Source organism: Zonotrichia leucophrys, chromosome 8 (genome assembly GCF_028769735.1).
Source record: "Zonotrichia leucophrys gambelii isolate GWCS_2022_RI chromosome 8, RI_Zleu_2.0, whole genome shotgun sequence".
NCBI lineage: Eukaryota > Metazoa > Chordata > Aves > Passeriformes > Passerellidae > Zonotrichia > Zonotrichia leucophrys.
The window spans coordinates 28,134,735-28,156,026 of record NC_088178.1 but is presented as its reverse complement, the minus strand read 5'-3'; the positions used below and the strand labels follow the sequence as shown (position 1 = coordinate 28,156,026).

Sequence of the window (21,292 nt, the reverse complement as noted above, 5' to 3'; positions counted from 1 at the left end):
TGGATCAAGAGAATGCATTAAAAAAATTGCATAAGTGGAATAGAGATATACATTAACTCAATGTTTGCTTATTATGGAATTAAAAAACGTATACCTGTAATTATGGCTTACCCCCATTACAAGCAGAGCTGCCACAGAACTGAACACAGGCCAGCTTTATTCAGGAGTTCAAAGCCAGTGTGATGGTGCCTTATTTTCTTACTAACATCATCTTTATCCTCTCTTGCCCTTCTTCTCAGCTAACAAGAGTTATGTACTGAAAGTGCTGAGATAAAGTAATGGTAAGGAGGATACCGCAAAAGGTATTTGAAAAGCAGAAGTAATTTACTACATGTCTGCTTTGTTTTACTTCCTAAGCCTTCCTGTTGTGAAGGGAAATTCATCTTTTCTGGCAGACTCCAGCCTTTTTAGGTCGGAGAGCTCCCCAGGAGCTTTCGAGTGCAGGTAAATGGATGTGAGACTCAAGGAGTGCAGCCCAAGGAACATGGGATTAATGCTGGGGCTTGCTGTGGCTGTCACACCTGACACACAAGGAGACTGCTGCACCCTTGGTCGCAGGAAATATCTGTAAAAGGAACAAAGCTGAGTCCTTTGCTCATCACTGCAGGCCTGATGTGCCATGAAGGGAAAGGTTGTGATGCTGCTGGTGGGTGAAGCATGAAGGATCTTCACCCATGGAGAAGTCTCACCATGAGACAGACACCAGGGTGCCTCAGCAGAGCAAGAGAAAGCTCTGTGGATGGACAATAGGTGCAGCCTGTGTCCTGCACACAGGAGCAGGCACGGGGGAAGGAAGCATCCACAGCCTGATGGAAATAGCACACAGAGTGGTTTTGTCCTCTTCTGTTCTGCGGCCAGTTTGCACATATGTTCTGAGCATACAGCCTGCCCTCCAAAGACCACTTAGAGGGGCAATCACAGGGAAGCAAAGCAGGAAGAAAAGTGTCCAAAAAGGGAATTTGTTCAAGAGAAAAAAAATGGAGACAGATGTAGAGCGGCGAGTCACGGCTGGCGGTAAATAACCCTCTGCCTGGAGTGCTCTCCTTCTCCAGGAGGAGTTCACATATTCCATTTCATATTTCCTTTCTAGGAAGTCAAATCTTTATTTTTCTGGCGTTTGTTCTTTTTCCCTTCTGTATGGTCTAAAGCTTGTCTTCTCATTTTCCCTTTCTTTTCTAGGTTTTGCTCTCTTTGAAGTGCATTTCTTCCACCTCCCTCTCCCACAGCCCTGATTTCCCTGCACTGTCCCAGGCCACACCTTTCAGTCCCACCCTCTCCCAGTGCCTGTGCCACCAGCACGTGTGTGCTTCACACCTGCCCCAGGGTTTGAGTCTCCCCTCTTTCTCATGTGCACACCTCAAAATTAAGCAGATGCGACACAAGGAGATGGAATATTCATCCTCTCACTCCCATAAACCTGTCAAGGCATATAGGCCAAGAAGCTATCTCTGCATAAATCTAAATCTCCTGTGAGGAAGCAATCTACTCAAAGGCAATAAAGGCAAAGGATGTATTATTATCTTTGGTGTGGATCCTACTGGGCTGGGAGGTTGGCTGCTGGCTCCTCTCTGAACTTTCCTTCCCAGCCAGAGCAGCCATCCCACAGACAAGTCTAAGCTTCCTTTCCTTGCTCTGACTTCCTCCTCCTGTTGTTTGGCCAGTAACCCAGAGGACAGGGTTTAATTATGGACTTTGGAAACCTGGCTTGCACTGCTCTGCCAGCACGGGATAAAACCTCAGCCTGTCTTCTGAAGCAGCCCCATTCTGCACTGCTGATACCTGTGTTATCCTACACTGCACAAAATGAGCTGTGGGAAAGAAGTGCCAAGCTAAACAAAAAGATGGGTTTAGTCTTTAAACTTCTGCTGCAAATTTCACCGAGAAGAAAACAAAACACCGAAGCTCAGAGATTACTGCATGCTAAAATCTGTGCCACCATTTTGATTGTAGATTAAATCAATGGCAAGGCCTTTCTCTGGAAATAAAGACATCAGAAGGGATGGATCTGAAACTGGTCCAGGCTCCAAAGCTCCCTCTCAGAGAGGACTGCTGTGGAAAGCTCTCAGCTAAAATGGGATGTTAACATCACTTCTACATTATTTTCTAGGCAGATGCCCACTAAAGACTCCCCAAACATTTTGGAGGTGAAAGCCCCGTGTCCAACACAAAAGGCCCAGGTTAGTGTCACACGCAGGTGTGATGTCTGTGCACAGACCACAGCAGGACATGTCCCTCGGGGAGCACCTCAGGCCAGTGACAACCACTGCTGCCCGGGCAAGGAAGGACACTCAGCACTGCTTTGTCCTTCACCACTGATGAGCTCTCCAGGTAATCCCTCTGTCAGCCGTGCTCTTGCAGTGACCCTGCTTCACAGAGAGGCTGAGGCAATGAATTCAGAGGACAGGCTGCTGGAAAGCCACTGGGGTGGGGCTGCGTGGATAAAGCACAGGGATGGCTTGGAAGTGCATCCCACGTGGGCAGGATAAAGAAAGCTCTTTTTCCTCACAGCTGTGACAGTGATAGATGGCTCGGTGGATCTGAGCTATATCTAGTTGGTACCTGGCTACAGTCCCTGATGCTGCAAGGTGATTTTCTGCCATTTTACAGGCAAGACTAAGCAGAATCTGGGATTTTTCTATAATAAGTGAGGAAGGTCACGAGGAAGGAAGAACCTTCTCTTGTCTGACTTGCTCTTGCCTCTCTGAGCACCTCAGGAAGTTTGACATAGGCAGCTGTGCTTCCTCACAATGGGCACCCAGTGGTGCCAAGAGCAGCAGAGGTGCTTTGTGAAGGCTTTGGGTACTTCCCTTGCCCAGCTCAGCAGCTCAGTGCCACCATCAAGCCAGGGCCTGGACGAGCCAGAGGCAATGACCCCATGTGGGGAAAGCCACCAGCAGTGACAGCAGAATTAATAACCAACCCCTGGCTGCTGCACAAATGGAGAACATTTGTCATTACCAACGAGCACCCCAGTCTTTGGGGGGAGCTGTCCCCCAGCCTGGCAGTGCTGCAGAAGCAGTGACCCCAGCAGTTTGCAGCCATCTGTGTCTGCAGAGCAGCCTGGGGTCTGTCCCTCCGCGCCGAGCTCCTGTCCGCGCTCTGCCGCTCCGTCAGCGCAAGGCTCAGCTCTGCCCTGCATCTCTGCAGCCTGGAGCTGCTGGAGGGGACAGCCCCTGGTGCCTGGAGCAGGACACCTCCCAGCAAGCAGCAGAGCCCTGGGGACAGCCGTGGCAAGGCAGTCACGGGGAGCCTGGCACTTGCCTGCCTGCAGGTCCACCCTCTCCTCCTGCCAAAGTGCCACATCTGCAGTCAATAAGGGCCCACAAGCTGGCTCCTCCTCATTAGAGGAGAGAGGGCAGCTGGCAGGGGATCCTCCAAGGGCTCCCAGGCACAGGAATCAGTCTCCTCCCAGTCTGGAATAGCCCAAATTTGGTGACTTTCTGGGCATGCTGTAAAGGACAGCTGTTTGACAGGGTCTCCAGAGAAAGCTGTGGGTATGTTTCCTACATGATGAAGGATATAGGTGGCTGGCCAAGTGCCCACAGAACTGATTTTAATGCTGTGCAGGTCGGATTCACTTTTCTGTGCTCTATAGTTCATTATACACAGTGCCCTGGACAAGCATGTGTTTCTTCCAAACAAACCAAACCCATACTATTTTAAATCCAGACAAACAAGAAAGACAAAAAATACATATTGCAAAAGATCCTTTGCACTTTTAGAGAACCTTCCCAAACTCTGGGAGGCTCTGCTTGCTTTCCTCTAACAAATAAGACTTCTGTTATTTTTATTGGCAATAAAAATAATTATTTAGCTGTAAGCAACACTGAGGCATTAACTTCACCTGTGCACATAGCACTGACCCAGAAAAATATTTCCAAGAGTTTTAAGCACCCAGATGATCTCAGGATAAGTGATCAATGGACAGTCAAGTATGTAACGTAACATAACCCAAAAAAATGATCAACAGGAAAAATCACACACAAAAATTAACTGATAAGAGGCCAAAGAGCTTCCTCAACATTCTGAAGTGTAACAGCCAGTGATATCTGTTTTGATATGAAGCCTCCAATCACACTTCACAGCATTACAGATTAATAAAACAACTCCTTCTGTAAGTCTCTTAAAAGTCATTACTGAGTGATCTCAAGTGTTGTATAATGCTTGAAAAGTCCTTCTACCTTATATAAGTTTAGGGATATTTATTTAAGCAGCATAACTGATGGAGCACAGCCCAGACAGGTACTGCTTTCTGCTAGAAAAAGCCATCCCAGAACTGGATCTGGACAATTTGACAGAAAAAGACCGCCTATCTCCTGCTGCATTATTGAAATACTTCAGATATTTGGCCAAAACACAGAAGTGACACACTACAGAAACATTCACAGCTGCAGGAGCAATAAAACCACTGCCATAATTTCACGAGGCCGTTCCTCGGAAGTGACGAGACGTCTCGAGCTGGTCACCTCTCTAACACAGCAATCCTGATAACCAAACAGAGCACGTGGAGATGGAGTTCTGGGGCTCTGGGAGCCGGGGCTTACCTGGCTCCACTTCATGCCATCCACTGGACTGGCTGCCACTGCCCGGAGAGCGCCCTTGGCTTGTGTAGAACGGCTCCTCACCAGGGCTGTCCATCTCATCCTCCACAGACTTGAGACGTTTTGTGGAGCTGGGAATGCAAGGAACACACCATGAGGGCATGGAAGAGGAACCAAGGCACTGCTGTGGGGAAATGCTTGAGAGTAACTCAAGGTGGAACAGATTTAGGGCGTTTTGGTGCGACACAAAACAACATTTCACAGGCCAAACCCCTAAACACGCACCAGTTTGACCAGAAGTTAGTCTGACATTTAGGCTTTCACAGATTCAGAGTAGGACATTTTTCAAAGCACGCAGAGGTCAATAAAAAGGCAAGAATTTCATCTGCATTGCATGGTTCTTGCAGTTTGAATGAATATGGTGATGACACACGAGACTTATTTTCATTGCCAGATTTTTTCACGGCTAATTCTGAAAGCAAATTATCAGTTCAAACTTTTATTTTCCATCTTTTCAATTAGCCCAGTCCCATAAGAAGGAACATAGGCAGGCGGATGATGGAAGGATCCATTCTTGGTTCAAATGTTCACGCTATCCTACAACAAGAAGCATTTGACTCTGCAGCTGTGCCAGCAAGCACAGAAAGCCCCCAATGGGTATCTCTGGCCAGTGTCAGCATTACGGAATCCCCCTGTGATACATCACACCTCCCTCACCAGAGGCTCAGGACACAGAAGAGCCCTTTGAGTGGTCTCTGGTGGCCGCTGGCTCCAGCAGTTCTGCAGGGAGAGGATCCCAGAGCCAAAGACACTCAGCTTGGCTCTGCTTTCCATAATGAGTTGTACAGACTGTGTGGGGACCTTACTGAGAATTTCTCTTCTAAGTACTTTTCCAAGGCTGGGCCAGCTCACTGTTTTTTTTTTTTTTCTTTTCCCCCAAAATCTGTATTCTATTAAGACTTAAGGCATTCAAGAACAGGCTCCTCTGTGTAGGGGGAACACATTTAGCAGACATAAAATCTTCCACTCTGGTTGAGAGTTTGCAGCCTCCCCACCCGAAGCTCTGCACAGGTAGGAGCTGGCGGGTGTGCAAAACCAGTTGGTGAGAAACAGGAAGAATAAGTCTTGTGGCATGTGTGGAATGCAGGTTTGGCCATTCCTTAATTTAGAGAATTGTTATGTGTCAATAGGGGAAATTGTGTGCATACAATATAATTACCGCCTGATAATTCTGCTGAGTCTGTGTATTTAAAGAATTTTTTTTTTTTTCTGACTGGGAACAGCCTAATGAGAGGAAAACAAACATATTACCAAGTTATTAACTACCCATGCTGTTTATAATTAGCTCCTTATCAGTGGTAGCTATTTGCAGAAGAATACAAGAGCAACAACTGAGCTCTTAAGTAACATTAATAACCTCACTTTTGCTTCTGGAGTCACCAGTAAATTCTACCTGAGAACGGTGCTAATGATGAGTGCTGTAGGCTACACAGTTTACAGGCAAGAAAGAAACAGCACAAAGTTTTTAATTGATGTGTAGTGGGAATTGTAGTCACTGAGCTCCATAGCGTGCACACTAAGTGCAAGACAGAATGTTCTTCCAATCACTGCAAACTGTAAGAAGTTGTAGCTAAGAGCCTCTCGTTAAAGATTATTATTTTTAAAATAAAAACAACAGCTATATTCAAACTACGGAGATTTTTCACACGTGCACTTGCTCGCTGCAAAGCTGGTGGCACTGCAGGCTGAGATAAAAATGTAAAAGAGCGTTAGGCAGGAGTTAGACTTTCTTGTCATGTCTTTGAAATAAGTGATCTATTTTGGCTGTGGGGGAAGAAAAATCAATCTGGTTCCTTAATAGTGTTCAAGACTACTCGAGTGACTGAGCTTGTTTATAAATCTAATCTCATGGATGATTAAAGTGAAAGGTAAAAAATAAAAAATATCCTTGTTTGATAGTTGGCATCTAAGTCAAAATCAAAATCAGATGGGGCAGTCATCTGCATTAGCAGTTTGGTTTTCCAAAGGCTGAGTCACAAACTTCTAAATGCTTTATGAAAACTAAATGCTTTATAGACCAAGATCCTAAAACAGTCTTAGTCTCACAGGTAACACTTTTTACAATAAAAAATACGTTAAAGTCTATCTCAAGACTTTCCTTGCATCTTATTATGCTCCAGGTTCTCAAGCTGAAACTCAGCAATTCCAGTTGAACTTCTCCTGATACACCCAGGTACAACCAGGACCTACACAGCAGTTTTTCTTAGAGGCTTGCACACACAAAAAGAACTTTACTGCAATCCAGCTGAACATTCAGCTCTGTGAATCTGAAACAGCTCCACATCGTGAGGCCCCCAAACAGCTTGTCAGAGAATTTAATGGTTACTTTCCCAGATGAGTAATGATGCTGGCCTGGGTTTCCAAGGAACCTGGTAGAAGGCAGAGATTAAATTACCTGGTAGAGGATGTGCTAGGCAAAGACCTCCTCATTGCTCCTGGGCTCATGCTGTAGTACGAAGAACTTTCCAAATCTGAGAGGGAGAAATTAGGGCCTGTTCCTGCAGCTATCGGTGCTGGGGAAACAAAAGAGATTGCAGTCAGTAAGTCATGTGAATATGGCATGAATTGCACTTCAAAATCACTTTCTTCTTCCTCATGGGTGTGTTTAGTTTCACGATGGGAACAGGTGGGATGTGGAAATTAGGAAATGCTAATGGTACCTGGCATTGCAATCAAGAAGATGGAAATTTTATCAAGAATACAATGTTCCATGACATAGAGTCTCTCTTACATTCCTCCAAAGATATTATTATTATTTTTTAAAATTAAACAATTACGGCACGACTTCCTCTAAGCGCTGCTTTTCTATTAATGTCATTCTAACATTTAATGAAACTTGTTGCTTTTAGGGCCACGTTGTCTCTATTGGCATGGTTACAGATAGGCTGCATCATCCCTGTAGAGTGCTTGGCAGGATCTATAAGCAGCACAGGCAGGGAAATACACACCTCAGAACCTCTGGGGTACGTGTGATGTACAGCCACAAGCACAGAGGTTAAAAAAGCAGATGAGAAACCTGAGTTCTTTTCTGCCTAAGAGCATATGAGCTTTCCTCTGGCCTCTCCTCCAGCTAAATCAGAGCTAGAGACATACTACTCCCCAAAAGTTTTATCCAGCAGTGACCTTCCACTCTTCACCCCATCACCTTACCCAGTACTGGAATTTTTCTTGCAAGGGACACGAATCCCTGCAATTTGGTTGGATCTTTGGTTTCACATTAAACACCACAGATTCCTACACACCCTGAAATCTGCAGGCACAAGGCATGAGCTCCATGTGCTGTATTCTTCTGGGAGCAGACAAGGAGCAGAGCAGCTTAACGTTGGAGCCAGCAGAGAATGGATTTCGTGCCGAAATGCCACTAATACAGCAAATGGTACCACATCCACTGTGGCTGTCCCACTGCTATTCACAGGACAATGCGACTTCGGGGGCTGACAATCACAGACCATGAGTTTGTCTCACATTTCAGAGCCATCTGAAACAAGGACGTCCTGCACAATGAAATGCACCAGCTTGGCCTGGGCTGCATTGTCTGAGAGCCCTGATTCACAGCCACAAAGGCAAGGCAGCCTCAGTGCCACACAGCGATGCTGAGCCAAGTTTAATCTCTGGTCTGAGAACCTGGCCCATTTTCAAACATGAAAAAATCTTTCAGTCCAACGGGGAAGGAGTGAGGAAATGAAGACAGGATAGCTCCTATCACCCAGCTAACATGTCTGGGCTGGGAGTGCTGCCACTGACTGTAACGGGGCCAGTATTTCACCCCAAGTCTTAAGGAGCTCACAATGTCAGATTTGACAGAGGAATAATGTAGCTTTGCAGCTGCCTCATCATCCCCACAAGACAATTAGTTGTTGTTTGGCAAGGATCTTTTAAGAACGTCATTGAGACAGAAAGGGAACAGCCTGGATATCCACGGACTTCTAAAAGCCGGGGATGGAAAATGCACAAGGCCATTAAAACTCGAGAAAATCTGGAATGGTCATTAAAAGGAATTAAGTTGGGAAGTAATTTATGACAAGAACACTCAAATCCTTTGTTATCTTCTCTTAACTATCATAGGCTTCCTGCACGCTGGGTATATGAGAGGGTGTGTTAACAGAGGCAAAGAAAAATTAAGCACAGTAAAATTAACTGGTTTTATCAATTTGTGCTTTCTGCAACAGTTTCCTGACAGCAGCTACAAGAGGCTGTAAAACTGATGAATTTGCATGGAAAAAGAAACCGGTGTAAGTAATTTGTGTAAAAGGTAACAGGGACATGGACTGCTATAATTCAGACACCCTGCAGATAGCAGACTGCTGCAGTGTGTGCAGTTATGGGTTAGAAAAATGACCACACTGCAGTCAGTCTGACTTGAATGGAAATCAATCATAAAGGTACTCTCTGCAGCATCTACTCCACAGTTTTCAGCAACTTCCTTGCCAAACAGATTTGTGCTCTGCAAACCCTTTCCTGAGCAATTCCTCTGCACTCTCTGCCTCCCAAACTTACAGGTTAAGCACACAGTTTTCCAAACAGGAACATAAAAAGTAAGCATTAAATTAAAGCACTGTTTCTTTCTGAGGCACAATGAACTTCCTGGACAGTGCCAGATTTATGAAACAGTTTTATTCCAAGGAGATAAGGAAGAAAAACTGGTATGTGGGTAATGCTTCCCTTTCTTTCTCCCTGCCCTGTTTATTGCCCTTTCCCCAAATCCTGGATATTTCTTGAGTTGGCCCTATAGAAAAGAGGAATATGTGTTTAGAGCAGGGGTAGGGTAGGAACAAGGTATTGCTGATGATTTTTAAACTCAGTGCAAAGCAGAAAGGGCTGACCCCACAGGGGCTGCTGCCTGGGTAGCAAACACTGAGGATGCTGTGCTGGTCACTGGCCAAAACCACCTTGCCACACTCAAATGCCAGTGTGAAACCAGGGGTTAAAGCATAAAAACTCATCTTTAATAGACACCAGCAGAGGTTAAAGTGCCTGGCTGGGCTGTGGGGGACAGCTCCTGAACCATGGTAGCCCTTGCACAGGAGCCACCACCCTGCCACCCTCAGCTCAAGGTCTCTGCCCCAGAAGTGCTGTGGCAAAGGATGCACAGGGCTGAGCTGCCCCAAGATCCTTCTCCTGCCTTTCTGACAGTGCCTGTCTTCCACCAAAGCCCATTTGTACCTTTGCTTGCAGTTATTGCATTTACTGCCATAAATCACAACAGCATGCTGGAGTTGTGGCTGCCCCATCCCTGGGAGTGTCCAAGGCCAGGTTGGAGCAACCTGGGATAGTGGGAGGTGTCCCTGCTGGAATGAGATGGGATTTAAGGTCCCTTCCAACCCAAACCATTCTGGGGTTCTATGGCTCCCAGCAAAGGCAGCATCTCTGCAGAGCATGCAAAGGGATCAGAGTGGTGCAAACTGTGCCAAAACTCTTATCTAAACTAAAAAACTCTGTGTAAACTAAAGAACACTGTCAGAACTAAAAATCTTTTCTAAACCAAACCTGTTCCTTGCAGCATGTGGCAATCCACCACACAACCTCCTTTCCCTTGTACCTAAGCCCCAGAACAAGGCTCCAGCCCCACGTGGAGCAGCGTGCTGGGAGCTGCAGCCTCACAAACTCCAGGCAATGACATCTAAACCACACCATTGCCCCTGCAAGAAATGCTCTGCAGCAAAGTGACCTCCTGACAGCTCTCAGGAACACCCCCTAAATGGGAAAGGATGTCAGAAACTGCAACTGTGACTCAAAGCAAAAATCTCGAGATGCCACCTGACCCAGGGCTGTTATCTGAAAGGAGGGGAGAGGGAAGGATCCCTCTCACCCCATACCCAGCCTGGAGCCCCCATTTCAGCTGCTGGCATCACAAAAATTCCCTGTGGACAGGGACACACTCAGAGGGGCAGGAGGAGCTGGTTTGCTCAAACAGGAGGAGGAGGAGGAAGGTTGGTGCCTCTGCCTGACACGTTTCTACTCCCGGGATGCAGGGCAGCATCACCCTGCTCCCAGCCTGCTCCCTCCAGCTCAGCTCCTCACCCCAAATGTCAAGAAAACTAATAGAGAAATTAAGAAAAAGCCCTCTGACTAATCCCAATTGCAATATTTATTTTGAAAAAATTACTGAATTACAGAACAGGAAACCCACCAAATAAAACCAGCCAGGCTGGCATCTGTCTCCCTTGGAATATGGCACTTTCTTTAAGCCACGTTAATATTTAGCCTCTCTTTTTTCCCCCCATTTGTATGTATTTATTTTTACAGAGGGGCTGGGATGTGACTAAGATCATTACACGTGTAACACTGCAGTGAAGTGATAATGTGTTTAAGGTTAAATGGGAGAAACATGACATTTGACTAATAAACTTTTTCCTGTGTTGTGACTCCATAAACAAAGGGAAACACACTGTGCTGCTGCTGCTGGGAGGAAAGGGGAGCTGGGTGGGTTTTTTTTTTTTTGCAAGGCCTTTGTTTGCTCCACACTGTATCATTAGATTCAAAGAGGCTTCGCCGAATACAACAGATATGAAATGTGTGATGTTCATTTTAAAATTACAAGTACAGCCTGCTATTGACCATCTAATTATGCTGAGTTCCATTTATAAACATAGCTAACCACTAAGTTTATAGAGACTTTTTGTGCTGCTTTAATAGGATATTGATCGAGAGCAAGGTTTGAGTGGACTGCCATTGAATTGTGTAATGGCATACAAAAGGCAAGGTCACGGCAACTGTTCACTCTATGCCTGCAGTCTATTTTTTATTATAATCTTTTTTTCTCCCTCTCATACCCAAGCCCACACAGAGAGTTTTGGATAGCAGTGCTTTCCTAAGGAATATAGAGTATCTTTTTAAATGTTAATTTTCATGCTGCTGACTTTAACTGCCTTTACTAGTGTAGTGCTTAGTATAGCAGAAAACACACGGGCTGCAGCTCAGGGACAGCAGGTTTATCACACCCTGGCTGCACACACGTGGCTGTGAGGAGGAGAAAAGCCTCTCTGGGCTACAAAAAGGCATCCACTGCCCAGCCCAGCCCCTCCACAAGAGCCAGGGCATCCCACACCTTGCCAGGACGTGCTGGGATTCACTTTTCCTGTGGGAAAAGCTGGATGCGTTTCCCTGGTCGCACCCACGCTCTGTGCCTGGAGTGCTGGCAGTGCCTCCCCATCCCAGCCCTTGCCCTCATGGCAAGGACACTTCAGGCCCTGTCTGCATCCCCAAAGCTCCATCCCCAAGCCTGGCACCTGCTGCATCAGCGTGGATGCAGGATCCTGAGCCTCCCAAAACGTCCTGCTCACACCCGTGGAATTAGTCCGAGTGTTTCAGGGATAATCAGCTGGGCCATTTCTGCGTGTGCACAGGAGCAGTGAGCAAGTTTGTGTGCTCGTGGTGCCACAGGCTCACCAGAAGGATTGGAAGTCCCCCCCAGTGCTCCTCACTGCACACAGCACACGTTGAAGCCAACGTGTGGCATTTCCAGGCCAGGGTGCAGTCAGAATTCCCTTGTTTATCAGCACGAAGGATGATGTCATTTTGACAAATAACACACCACCAAACAAATATGTTTGATTTGGCTCTAGCCAACGTTCATAAATCCTAAATCTTTCTTCACATCCTGGGCAGTGCAGTTTATCTGGCTGCTTGAATGACCTCTGAGGGAGGAGATCTTCCCAGCAGCTCTCCCTGCACATGGTGCGCACTCAAAGCCAAGGGGGATGCATTCCCCGTGCCTCTCTCCCCGCTCCAGCCCTTGCCAAGGGAAGGGGACACTCTGCAGAGGGTCTCCTCCAGTGCCCTGAGATGGAATATTTTCCAGTGGAATATTTTCCCGAGCAGGGAGCAAAGGAGGAGGTTTCACTTGGCCCACAGCTGGCTGTCAGTGCCCAAAGCCGCCCGTCCCCGACGCTTCTGCTCTGAGCCCTTTGTTGTCAGCACAGACCTCTCCAGAGAGGGAAGAATGAAGCCTCTGTTATCTGCAAGGGTCCCCCCAGTATCTGGGGTGACAGACAACACTCAGAGAGGAGCTCACACCCTCTGCCTGCTAATAATGGAGGAGAACTGACAGCATGAGCTGCAACACCCACATCAGACGGGCTGGAGAGGAGCCTTTGTTTTTTCAGATGCACATCTATGATCTCTTTTCTCTGTTTTACTAGGCTCTGCAAGACTCAGCAGCTGGGCAGCATTTCGAAAGAAAATCTGCATCTATAGGACTGAAGAAAGCAAGTTTCTGTTACCAACACAGTCTAGACTTGTTCAATAGCTCACAGAAAGTGTGATGATCAGCACTGATAGGCAAGATAGATAACAGAAACAGCTGACCTTTCACTTGATTAATTCATTCCCCAAATTTGCATGACGGAGACAACTGCCTCTTACTTGAGACTCCTTGTCATGTGGACCTCTGGGAACTTTACTAAATAAACCCAGCACATAATTGCTACCCACAATATTTTGTAAGATTAGTTTTGGATAACAGCTGCCTCAGGCCAGTTAAAACTGGGGGAAATAACTTATTTCTATCACTGTATTACCAAAAGCAAGCATAGAAAGAAAAATAGCAGTGGACATACACAAAGATGACCTTTTTGGAAAGAGGACTGGTCTCAAATCAGGACACAGGAACAAGCAGACAACCCAGAGAGGGTTATATCAACTTTAAAAGACCTTGCATACCAATTTAGGCAAATATGCAGCAATTACCTTGTTGCTCTGTTATGTTAAATAATTCTTTGAATATGAGCATGTGAATTAATACTGAGTTTTCTGGGAATGTGCTGCTGGACTTGACACTAAACATGTCCCACTGGGTAGCCAGGGCATGTCAGGCTGTGGGCTTCTCAGACCTCATAAAGTAAACAAGGTTAAGGCTGGTCAGTACATGTCTGGGGCATCTCCAAGGAAAATCCAGGGTGCTATCAAAAGCAGTGCAGCTAAATCAGTTGCTGGCACTCTTCCCTCTGAGTCAGTTCTGAAGTGATATCCCGATATGCTTTGGGGACACTATTTTTGGTAGAGGTGCTGGCTTGTAGACAGGATATAAAACTGAGGTCTTGACCTCCCAGGATTATTAAAGAGCCCATGAAAAACAGTGCAAACTCCCGTGTCTGGAACAGATAAAAGCTGAATCTTTGTATTTTTCCCACCATCACCTCCTTTCTTATTTCTAATAAAGCCCATGCTCCTCCTGCGTGCAGGTGCCCCATCCTTGAAGGTGCTGCACGTCAACTGCAAGCAGAGGGAACATCTCAGACACAGCTCATAATTTGCAAAACATGCTGAGTGCTAGGATTTCTGATACCCAGTGTTTCAGTTTAGTTACAATAAAATATCAGGGAAAATTAATAAGCTTGAAACACGATGCTCTGGAGGTCAGTGCCAAGCTCCGGGGGAGGCTGGGAAGGCTCCAGCCAGGAGTGGGGGGCACTGTGCTAGGAAAAGCGCACACATGGAGCACGGCTGACAGAGTCCAGAGGCAGCTCTGCTCTGCAGGGCTGCTCCAGCCAAGATAAGGCTGTGGGGAAATGGGATGCCTGGCAGAGGGGGAGGGTGAGCCCTTGGGGCCTCAGAAGCCTCGCGCTGTCACAATGAGATGAGGTGACACAGCACGGGGACACTCAGACCCTGGTGACAACCTGGGCCTGTCCAGCCTGGCTGCAGGTACCAGCCAGTCCCTGCTCCCTGCACGGCCAGACAGATGCCAAAGGCTCTGCTGAAGCACTTCAGCAAGTGAACTGATTCGCAAATGTGCTGAGCTCTCAGCAGCTCCTCCTGACTCCTGAGTCCTCTTAACTTTGCCCTTCTCCCAAAATTCCCACCAGTTGCTAGGGAGGGAAGCTCGGGAGAAATGTTTTCTTTAAAGTTTTTCTCTCTGCCTCTCTCCAGGGCATAGAGCTCACATGAATCTCCCACTTGCCATGCTTTCCTTGTACCATCCTTCTTCTGAATATAAAGCAAATTTAGTAGCTAGTGTATTTCCAAAAGAGGAAATAAACCAGGAAAATCCTCTGAGAAACTCGGTGTTCTCACTCAAAACCATGGATTTTCTACTAGGTTTGTGCCAGTTATAGTCTAGCTCCAGAATGATTTAAATTACGTTCCCAGAGCCAGCAGACAAATAAATATTTCTGCTATCTAGAAGGAGAAGCATTTTTATCATTTAAAGAGACTGGTTGCACCCTAAGGTTTTAAAGGGGCACAGAGCTAGGGTTTCACCTGGAGCAGTGGTGACTGGTGATAATATTGGTGATAATGTGATATTATCTCCATGCTAGCTGGAGAAAAGATCACAGAATGGTTTGGGTTAGAAGGGAACTTAAAGATCACCCAGTTCCACCCTGCCATGGCAACTTCCACAACACTTCAAGGTTGCTCCAACCTGGCCTTGGACACTTCCAGGGATGAGGAAGCCACATGATTTCTGTGCCAGAGCTCTCCACCCTCACAGGGAAGAATTTTTAGATCCCTAAAGAAATCCCTGCAGGCCTGGCTTTGCAGCAGTGTCTCTGCAAGGGCCTGTCCACACTCTTTCCTTGGACTATCTGGATTATGTCATAGCAAAATACAATCAATGCACCTCTGATCAATGGAGCAGGGTGGTGACAGGTGCTCTTAATTTGGTGTTGTTAGTGAGTATTGACAGGGCTGTAATGATCATGCTGCAGCATGTCACTCATGCTGGGGACATTAGCATTCTTTAAAGGTCACATCCCAAATCCTTCTGGAAGCCAGAATTCCATACAGCTAATGGCAAACGTGGCCTGGGGAAGTCAGGATGTGTGAGATCAGCAGGGCTGAAGTTGGCACAGTTGTTGTTGGCCTTATTAATGACTTCAGCAACTTGCAGGTGTGCAAACCCCAAATTCAGAGAATATCCTGAGCTGGAAGGAACCCACACAGGTCATCAAAGTCCAGCTCCTGGCCCTGCACTGGGACAGCCCCAACAATCACACACACATGGATGTACACATGGCATGGATGAACACAATGGGAAAAAACAGCATCAGAAAATTTCCAGGTTTATGTGCACAGATCAGGTAATTCCCAGAGGTTTGGTTACAATACAGCTCTTGGATCCTCCAAGGGATCCATGGGAAGCTGATTTCTGATGCATTTGTCTGCACTCTGCCCATTTTCAGCTGGGTACCAGACAAACTCATCAGCTTGCACATGCAAGTTTGCAGAATCGAATTATTTATCAGCTCACTTTAAAATTCTGCTGGTTTATTTTCACCCATTAAAAGAAGTGGCACATAAATGCTGTCCACTGGCAAGAAGTGGGGAGAAGAGAGTCCTAATTTTCAAGATGCTGTTTCTAAATCGAGGAAGGGAACAATAAGAATCAAAGAAAAAAATAGCTTGGATTGCAGAAACCACATAAATCAGACACAACATGATACTTACTTTGTGAGACTCTTACTAGCTCAGTCACACTGAAAACACCTGATGTGACAAAACTGTCCTGGAAGCCCAAATGTCCTACAAAACAAACAGAGAGAGAGAGAACTGCGATTAGCTTCAAGCATTTAATGACAGTATTCTCAAATACTTTACTTTCATTTAGACTTAAAATGTGACATCTAATTTCCCACTTAGCAGTAATTATTGTTTATGTAGGTGGGTAACCAGTCATACAGCTATGTAGGCTGCTTTGTGGTTTCTATCTAGAGGTTAGGAAAGCTAACATGACACATCAGCAGGGAGATTTTTACATGTTAAAGCATCTCAACAGGAAATCTGAAACAAAAGAGGACTATTTTAATAAACGGTTACCTTGGATGACCCCTAATGACTTCACAACTGAAATGAAAATACTGTACCTAGGAAACAGACAGGATAGCTAAGTTCCATAATCGTTTTAAACATTATTCTCTAAAGAAACATCTGATCAGGATTATCTACCCATTCATTCAAACCAAACAAGATTTAAAGATGTATTCTTCATTTTTCTAAGGTTACACTAGGGGGATCTTGGAAGAGCAGATGGTTAAAAAAAATTAAATTAAGGCTTTTTCAACTAAAAAAAATAAAAAAAATTCTAACATTTAAATCTAGGTTTAGAAAGGAAAAATATTAACTTGGAAAAGTATGAACTTGGTGAGCTGTCTGTAGGAACCAGGGCTGAGGCATCCACGCTCAGCTCCCCTGTGCAAGGAATGCCTCTACGCTCGGTATCAAAATGTGATGGCACTTTACATAACAGCATTTCCCTTCTTCTCTGCAAACATGCCTACCACCAAATGTTCATTTAATTTTCACGGCTGTGCTCAGTGACAAAGGAGCTGCAGCCAGGCCGGGACAGAGCCGGACCTCAGCGAGAGGGAGGGAGGGAAGGCAGCACTCGGGCTGACCTCCAGCTTGGGAAATCAGGGTCACCACAGAAATCGCAGGATAAAGGGATTATTAAAAGAACTGTAAAGTCCTGCTTGCCCACAGGATAAGTGGCATACCTTTTTAGGCTGTCCTACTTAGAGTCACCGATTCCGGCGCACGCACACATTTATTATTGAATGTTTTGCAGGGGCACCATCTGCTCCGCCGGTAATTGTTTGTCAGGCTCAGTACGGTTTCCCTGCATTCTGTGTATTCTCCTGCACCCCACGCTCCTGCTGGGAATACCTGTGCACCCTCATCTAGTGGTCAGAGCAACAGGACCAATGCCAGCTGCATGTTTGTACTCCTGGCTTTTCTTTTTGGGGTTGTTTAAACAAATCCAGAATATCCCTCTGCCATTTCTACCTGTGGGATGGGATGCTAAAAGACTGCACCTTCTGCACAGGTCTGCAGAGGGTGGAATGTCAGGCTGTGCATCAGGGCAAGGTTTGGGAGAGATCTGGAGGGAGGTGAGCCTTCCACCTCCAGCCAAGATCTGATGGAATTCTGCTCCTCCACAGAAGAAGTTCCCTGTTTCTGCGAGGAGCCCACGGTGCCAGACGAATGCAGTCTCTAAGCTAACAGACTCGAGACAAGTTTCTGCATCAGGCATGTTTTTATACTCCAGCAATAATGATGAGTTTTCAAACTGTGTATATGTATATCTTTGGGCATCCTTGTGTATGTGTGTATACATATGTATTATGTACACAAACATATAAATATACACAAATCTGTCATGCTCCAGCTGTAGATAAATGTACTATAAAATATTGAAATTGATGCTGAAATTCAACACAAACAAATTCCTCAATCTGCAAACAAGGTTTTTATTTACATCAAGAGAATAAATTTTTCCCTACTTCAAATGAAAAAAAATGTTCTTACAAGCTTTTATTTTTCCTTATTTTCAATTTAGAAATAGCTCCCAGATAGCTGTAAGTGCTATTGCCTGATCTGCTTTGTATTTTCCCACAATAAAGGTGATGACTACCTCATTCTGCTTTTTAGAAACGGTTGCTGCCCATACACAACGTTTGTTCATCGCCGATTTCCCAAGTATTTTTAATATGAAGATCTACTTTTCATATGCTGCAGCAGACCTGCCTATTGAATTAAATGATCTGTGAATTAAAAATAATTCTCTTAGGTCTTCACTGAAACCACTCATGTGCCTAAAATTAAGCATATGCTTAAGTGCCTTGCTGGATCGGGGCCAGGACGCTTACTACTCCGCAGAGCCCTTCAGAGGGAAGCCAGTCCATGCTATGTAACTTCTCACACTGTGCTCATCATGGCAGCATCTGAGCAACTTCCAGAAGTGCATCCAGCAATGCCACGAACATCTGCCACGTGCTGTTTTTTCCTGCAGCACACCACCCTGACTCTGCTCTGCCGTCCGCTCCCACCTGCATTTCCCAGGCAGGAGAGTGAAGGTGAAATTTAAATATGGAAGGGAAAAAAACCCCAAACCCTGAATCACAGCCACTGTAGGATATTTGGCTGATTTTTTAAAGGGAAAGCCCAGAGCCCTTTGTAATTATCCAGTAAAAATGTGATTGTGGCAAGGCAAACCATGCTACTTTAACCTGTCACAACTGAAACCAGAAATGAAAGTGTCATTTAAAATACCTTCTAACTCTCAGTGCATGAGAGAAGACGAATAAGTTATCTTGGGCATGGTGACTTCAGTATTCCTATCTTGGGTACACTTCAAATGCCCACTTACTCCTGCAGGAACATTCCTTATTGGGAGTACATGCAATAGTAATCATTAAACAACAGCATGCAACAAGCATGGCAAGATTTTCACCCTTCAATACCAAAAATAAACATTTCACAAATGAAAGGTGAATTTCACAACTCTCCAATTTGATATTTACTTATAAGCATTAGGAAATCAGGGGCTTGCCTTGCCAATCATTAAGGAAACCCTGATACCCACAAAAGCCTTGCCCTTGGCTTAGAGCTGGATCGTGAATGTATTTTAGGGTATGGCTGGTCTGTGAATTTGCAGTTCAGGAATTTTTAAAGGTTTGCCTGGATGGCTCAGACTGCAAAATCCAGGCCTAGGACTCTTGTTTTTGCTGAGCTTGGATAACAGTAAGAGAAGAAAACAAGGGAAATACTACAAAGAACTTAAATGTGTAAAAGAAGAATTACTGGGAAACAACAGCACTGACAAAAGATGTGAAGCTAACAATGTTAACAGGGCTCAAAATTCAAAAAATGTATCAGTTTGGCTGATCCACTTAATTCTGAATGAGGAGAAAAGCAGGTAAAGTCAAGCAATTACATATGCAGATGTTAGCATTAAGAAGCTCCTGCACTGAAAAGATGATTAAACATCCTGAAAGCTCCCAAGATTTACTTTTCATGGCGCACTTTACTGAAGCACTTGCACTGTGATAATTTTGCTCAGCATCCAAGAGATGGGACATTGAAACTGCTGTGTATGACAGGCTGTGTCTGCAGCTTTGTCACAGTTTGGTAGTAAAGGAGGTGCTCAGAATGAACCTCACAGAGTTCATTCACGGCAGTTTTGGGTACAAATTAATATACGTCGCTGTTAATTAATACCAGGGCAGGTATTAATACCTGGCTGTTAAATTAATACCAGGGCAGGCCCTGACTCAGCAAAGCTGCTGGAACACGTGCTCCACTTCCATCACATGCCTGCCTAAAGCACGTGCTCGCTGCCCTGCCAAACAAGGATGGGCTGACAACCTCCAGGAGGAATTAAATAAATGGTTCAATCATTCCTTCATGCAAGTCTAGGGGCAGGTAGGACTTAGCTCATCACCTAAGATCCCACTTCAGCCCACAAGGATGATCATCTTTCCCTAAGGGGGGAAAACATCCAGGATAATAAGACCAAATTGAATAAAGAAGATCAGGATAGTAACTATTAAATCATTGTGCACAACAACACGACGTTACTGTACCAGGTACCACATGGAAAACATTTTTTCCATAACTTGATGGCTGCTTTAATTGGGGAGAAAATTCCCAATGCCATTTACATATTCTTCCTTTGGATCCCAGCAAAGAAGCCAGAAGAAAAGGCTTCAGTTGCTGGGGCCTAATTCTGATCTCTCTCAAAGAAGTTTTAAACAAATCTTTCTGCACAGATCAAATAGAGTTTCACCTCATTTTCTCCTAATTTACACTGGCAGAGGAGAAATCAGGATTAGGACTTGTTGTCTAGTGCTATTTGTTTTGAATTATTAAGCAAACATTCCTATTTCAATGAGTAAACGTGTACAAAGGCAACTAACCTTCGTCCTAAAATGGAGTTTACAGGGAGAGTATTGTCTGCTTTCCCAATTAATGCAGTAAAAAGGAGTCTCAGACGTTGAGCTACCAATCAAGAGCTTGTGTTGTAGCTTGAGAAAATCATGACTGATGCAATTACTTTTATGTAGAAAGTCTGAATATAGTCTATAGGTTAAAGTTCATGGGGTTATTGTTCCTTAATTGAATATCTGAAGATGTTTTCAAGGTGCTCAAGGTATTATTGTTATTTAATTAGCAGGCTTCCTTGCATATTCCAACAGTATTATTTTTGCTGTGAAATAGCTAGATTGCACCATAAACATACAAGGTATTTTCTAAACAGAGATGCAGCTGGTTTCCTGAAAGCCAAGCTTAAATAAAACCGGGAGAGAGTTACTCCTTTGAAGATGAAGAAGCCCAAATCCAGTTATTTTTCTTCCTGAGTGACAGTGTATTAAGCTTCAGAGAACAGCTTTTTTGGAGACTTTGATTCCTTTTCAGTGTTTTGAAATTACACAAGTCCCCCAAACTAACACTGAACCCATTTCTAAGGCTTTTTTCATGTTCAGCATCTCACTATACATAGCCATCTTAAAACCTTAAAATAGTAATAATCAATTAGGGTCTCAAGCCTATTATCTTAACCAAATGCCTGATTAAAAGAAAAGCCCTCTCTGCTCGAAGTGCAACTTGATTCCTTTTGGTTTTATCCTCTATCTAGATAATCCCATGTTTCACAAACAATGCGGAGCAATAATGTGGATGAGAAAATTAATGTCTGTATCACACAGCACACGCAGGCCTGCAGAGAGGGGATGTTATCAGAGGGAACCCAGCTCACCCCCAGGACTCCCAAAAGATTAGCTGTTCCATGGCTGAGGAGGATGGGGCTGAGGGAGCAACTCCTAATCTGCATTCTCCAGCAAAAAAGGGAAGGACTGAACATGCGTGCTCCAGTCAAGACCTTCATAACATTTACACCCTGCTTAATTGGGAGGTGAGTTTATCAAGGCTGGGCTGACCCAGCTGAGGCAGCTGAGAAATAGCTCAGCTCTATC

General features: G+C 45.0%; 1 protein-coding gene across 12 annotated transcripts in view; it reads right to left on the bottom strand.

Annotated features, from left to right (window-relative positions):
- Positions 1–21,292, bottom strand: part of NFIA (nuclear factor I A) — a 248,570-nt gene that overhangs the window by 73,650 nt on the left and 153,628 nt on the right. For all 12 annotated transcript variants that reach the window (XM_064720355.1, XM_064720357.1, XM_064720356.1 and 9 more), the window contains 3 exons: positions 15,990–16,064; positions 6,997–7,114; positions 4,545–4,672 (listed from right to left, as the gene is read on the bottom strand). In XM_064720355.1, the coding sequence (XP_064576425.1) occupies positions 4,545–4,672; positions 6,997–7,114; positions 15,990–16,064 (321 nt within the window). The remainder of the gene's footprint in view (positions 1–4,544; positions 4,673–6,996; positions 7,115–15,989; positions 16,065–21,292) is intronic.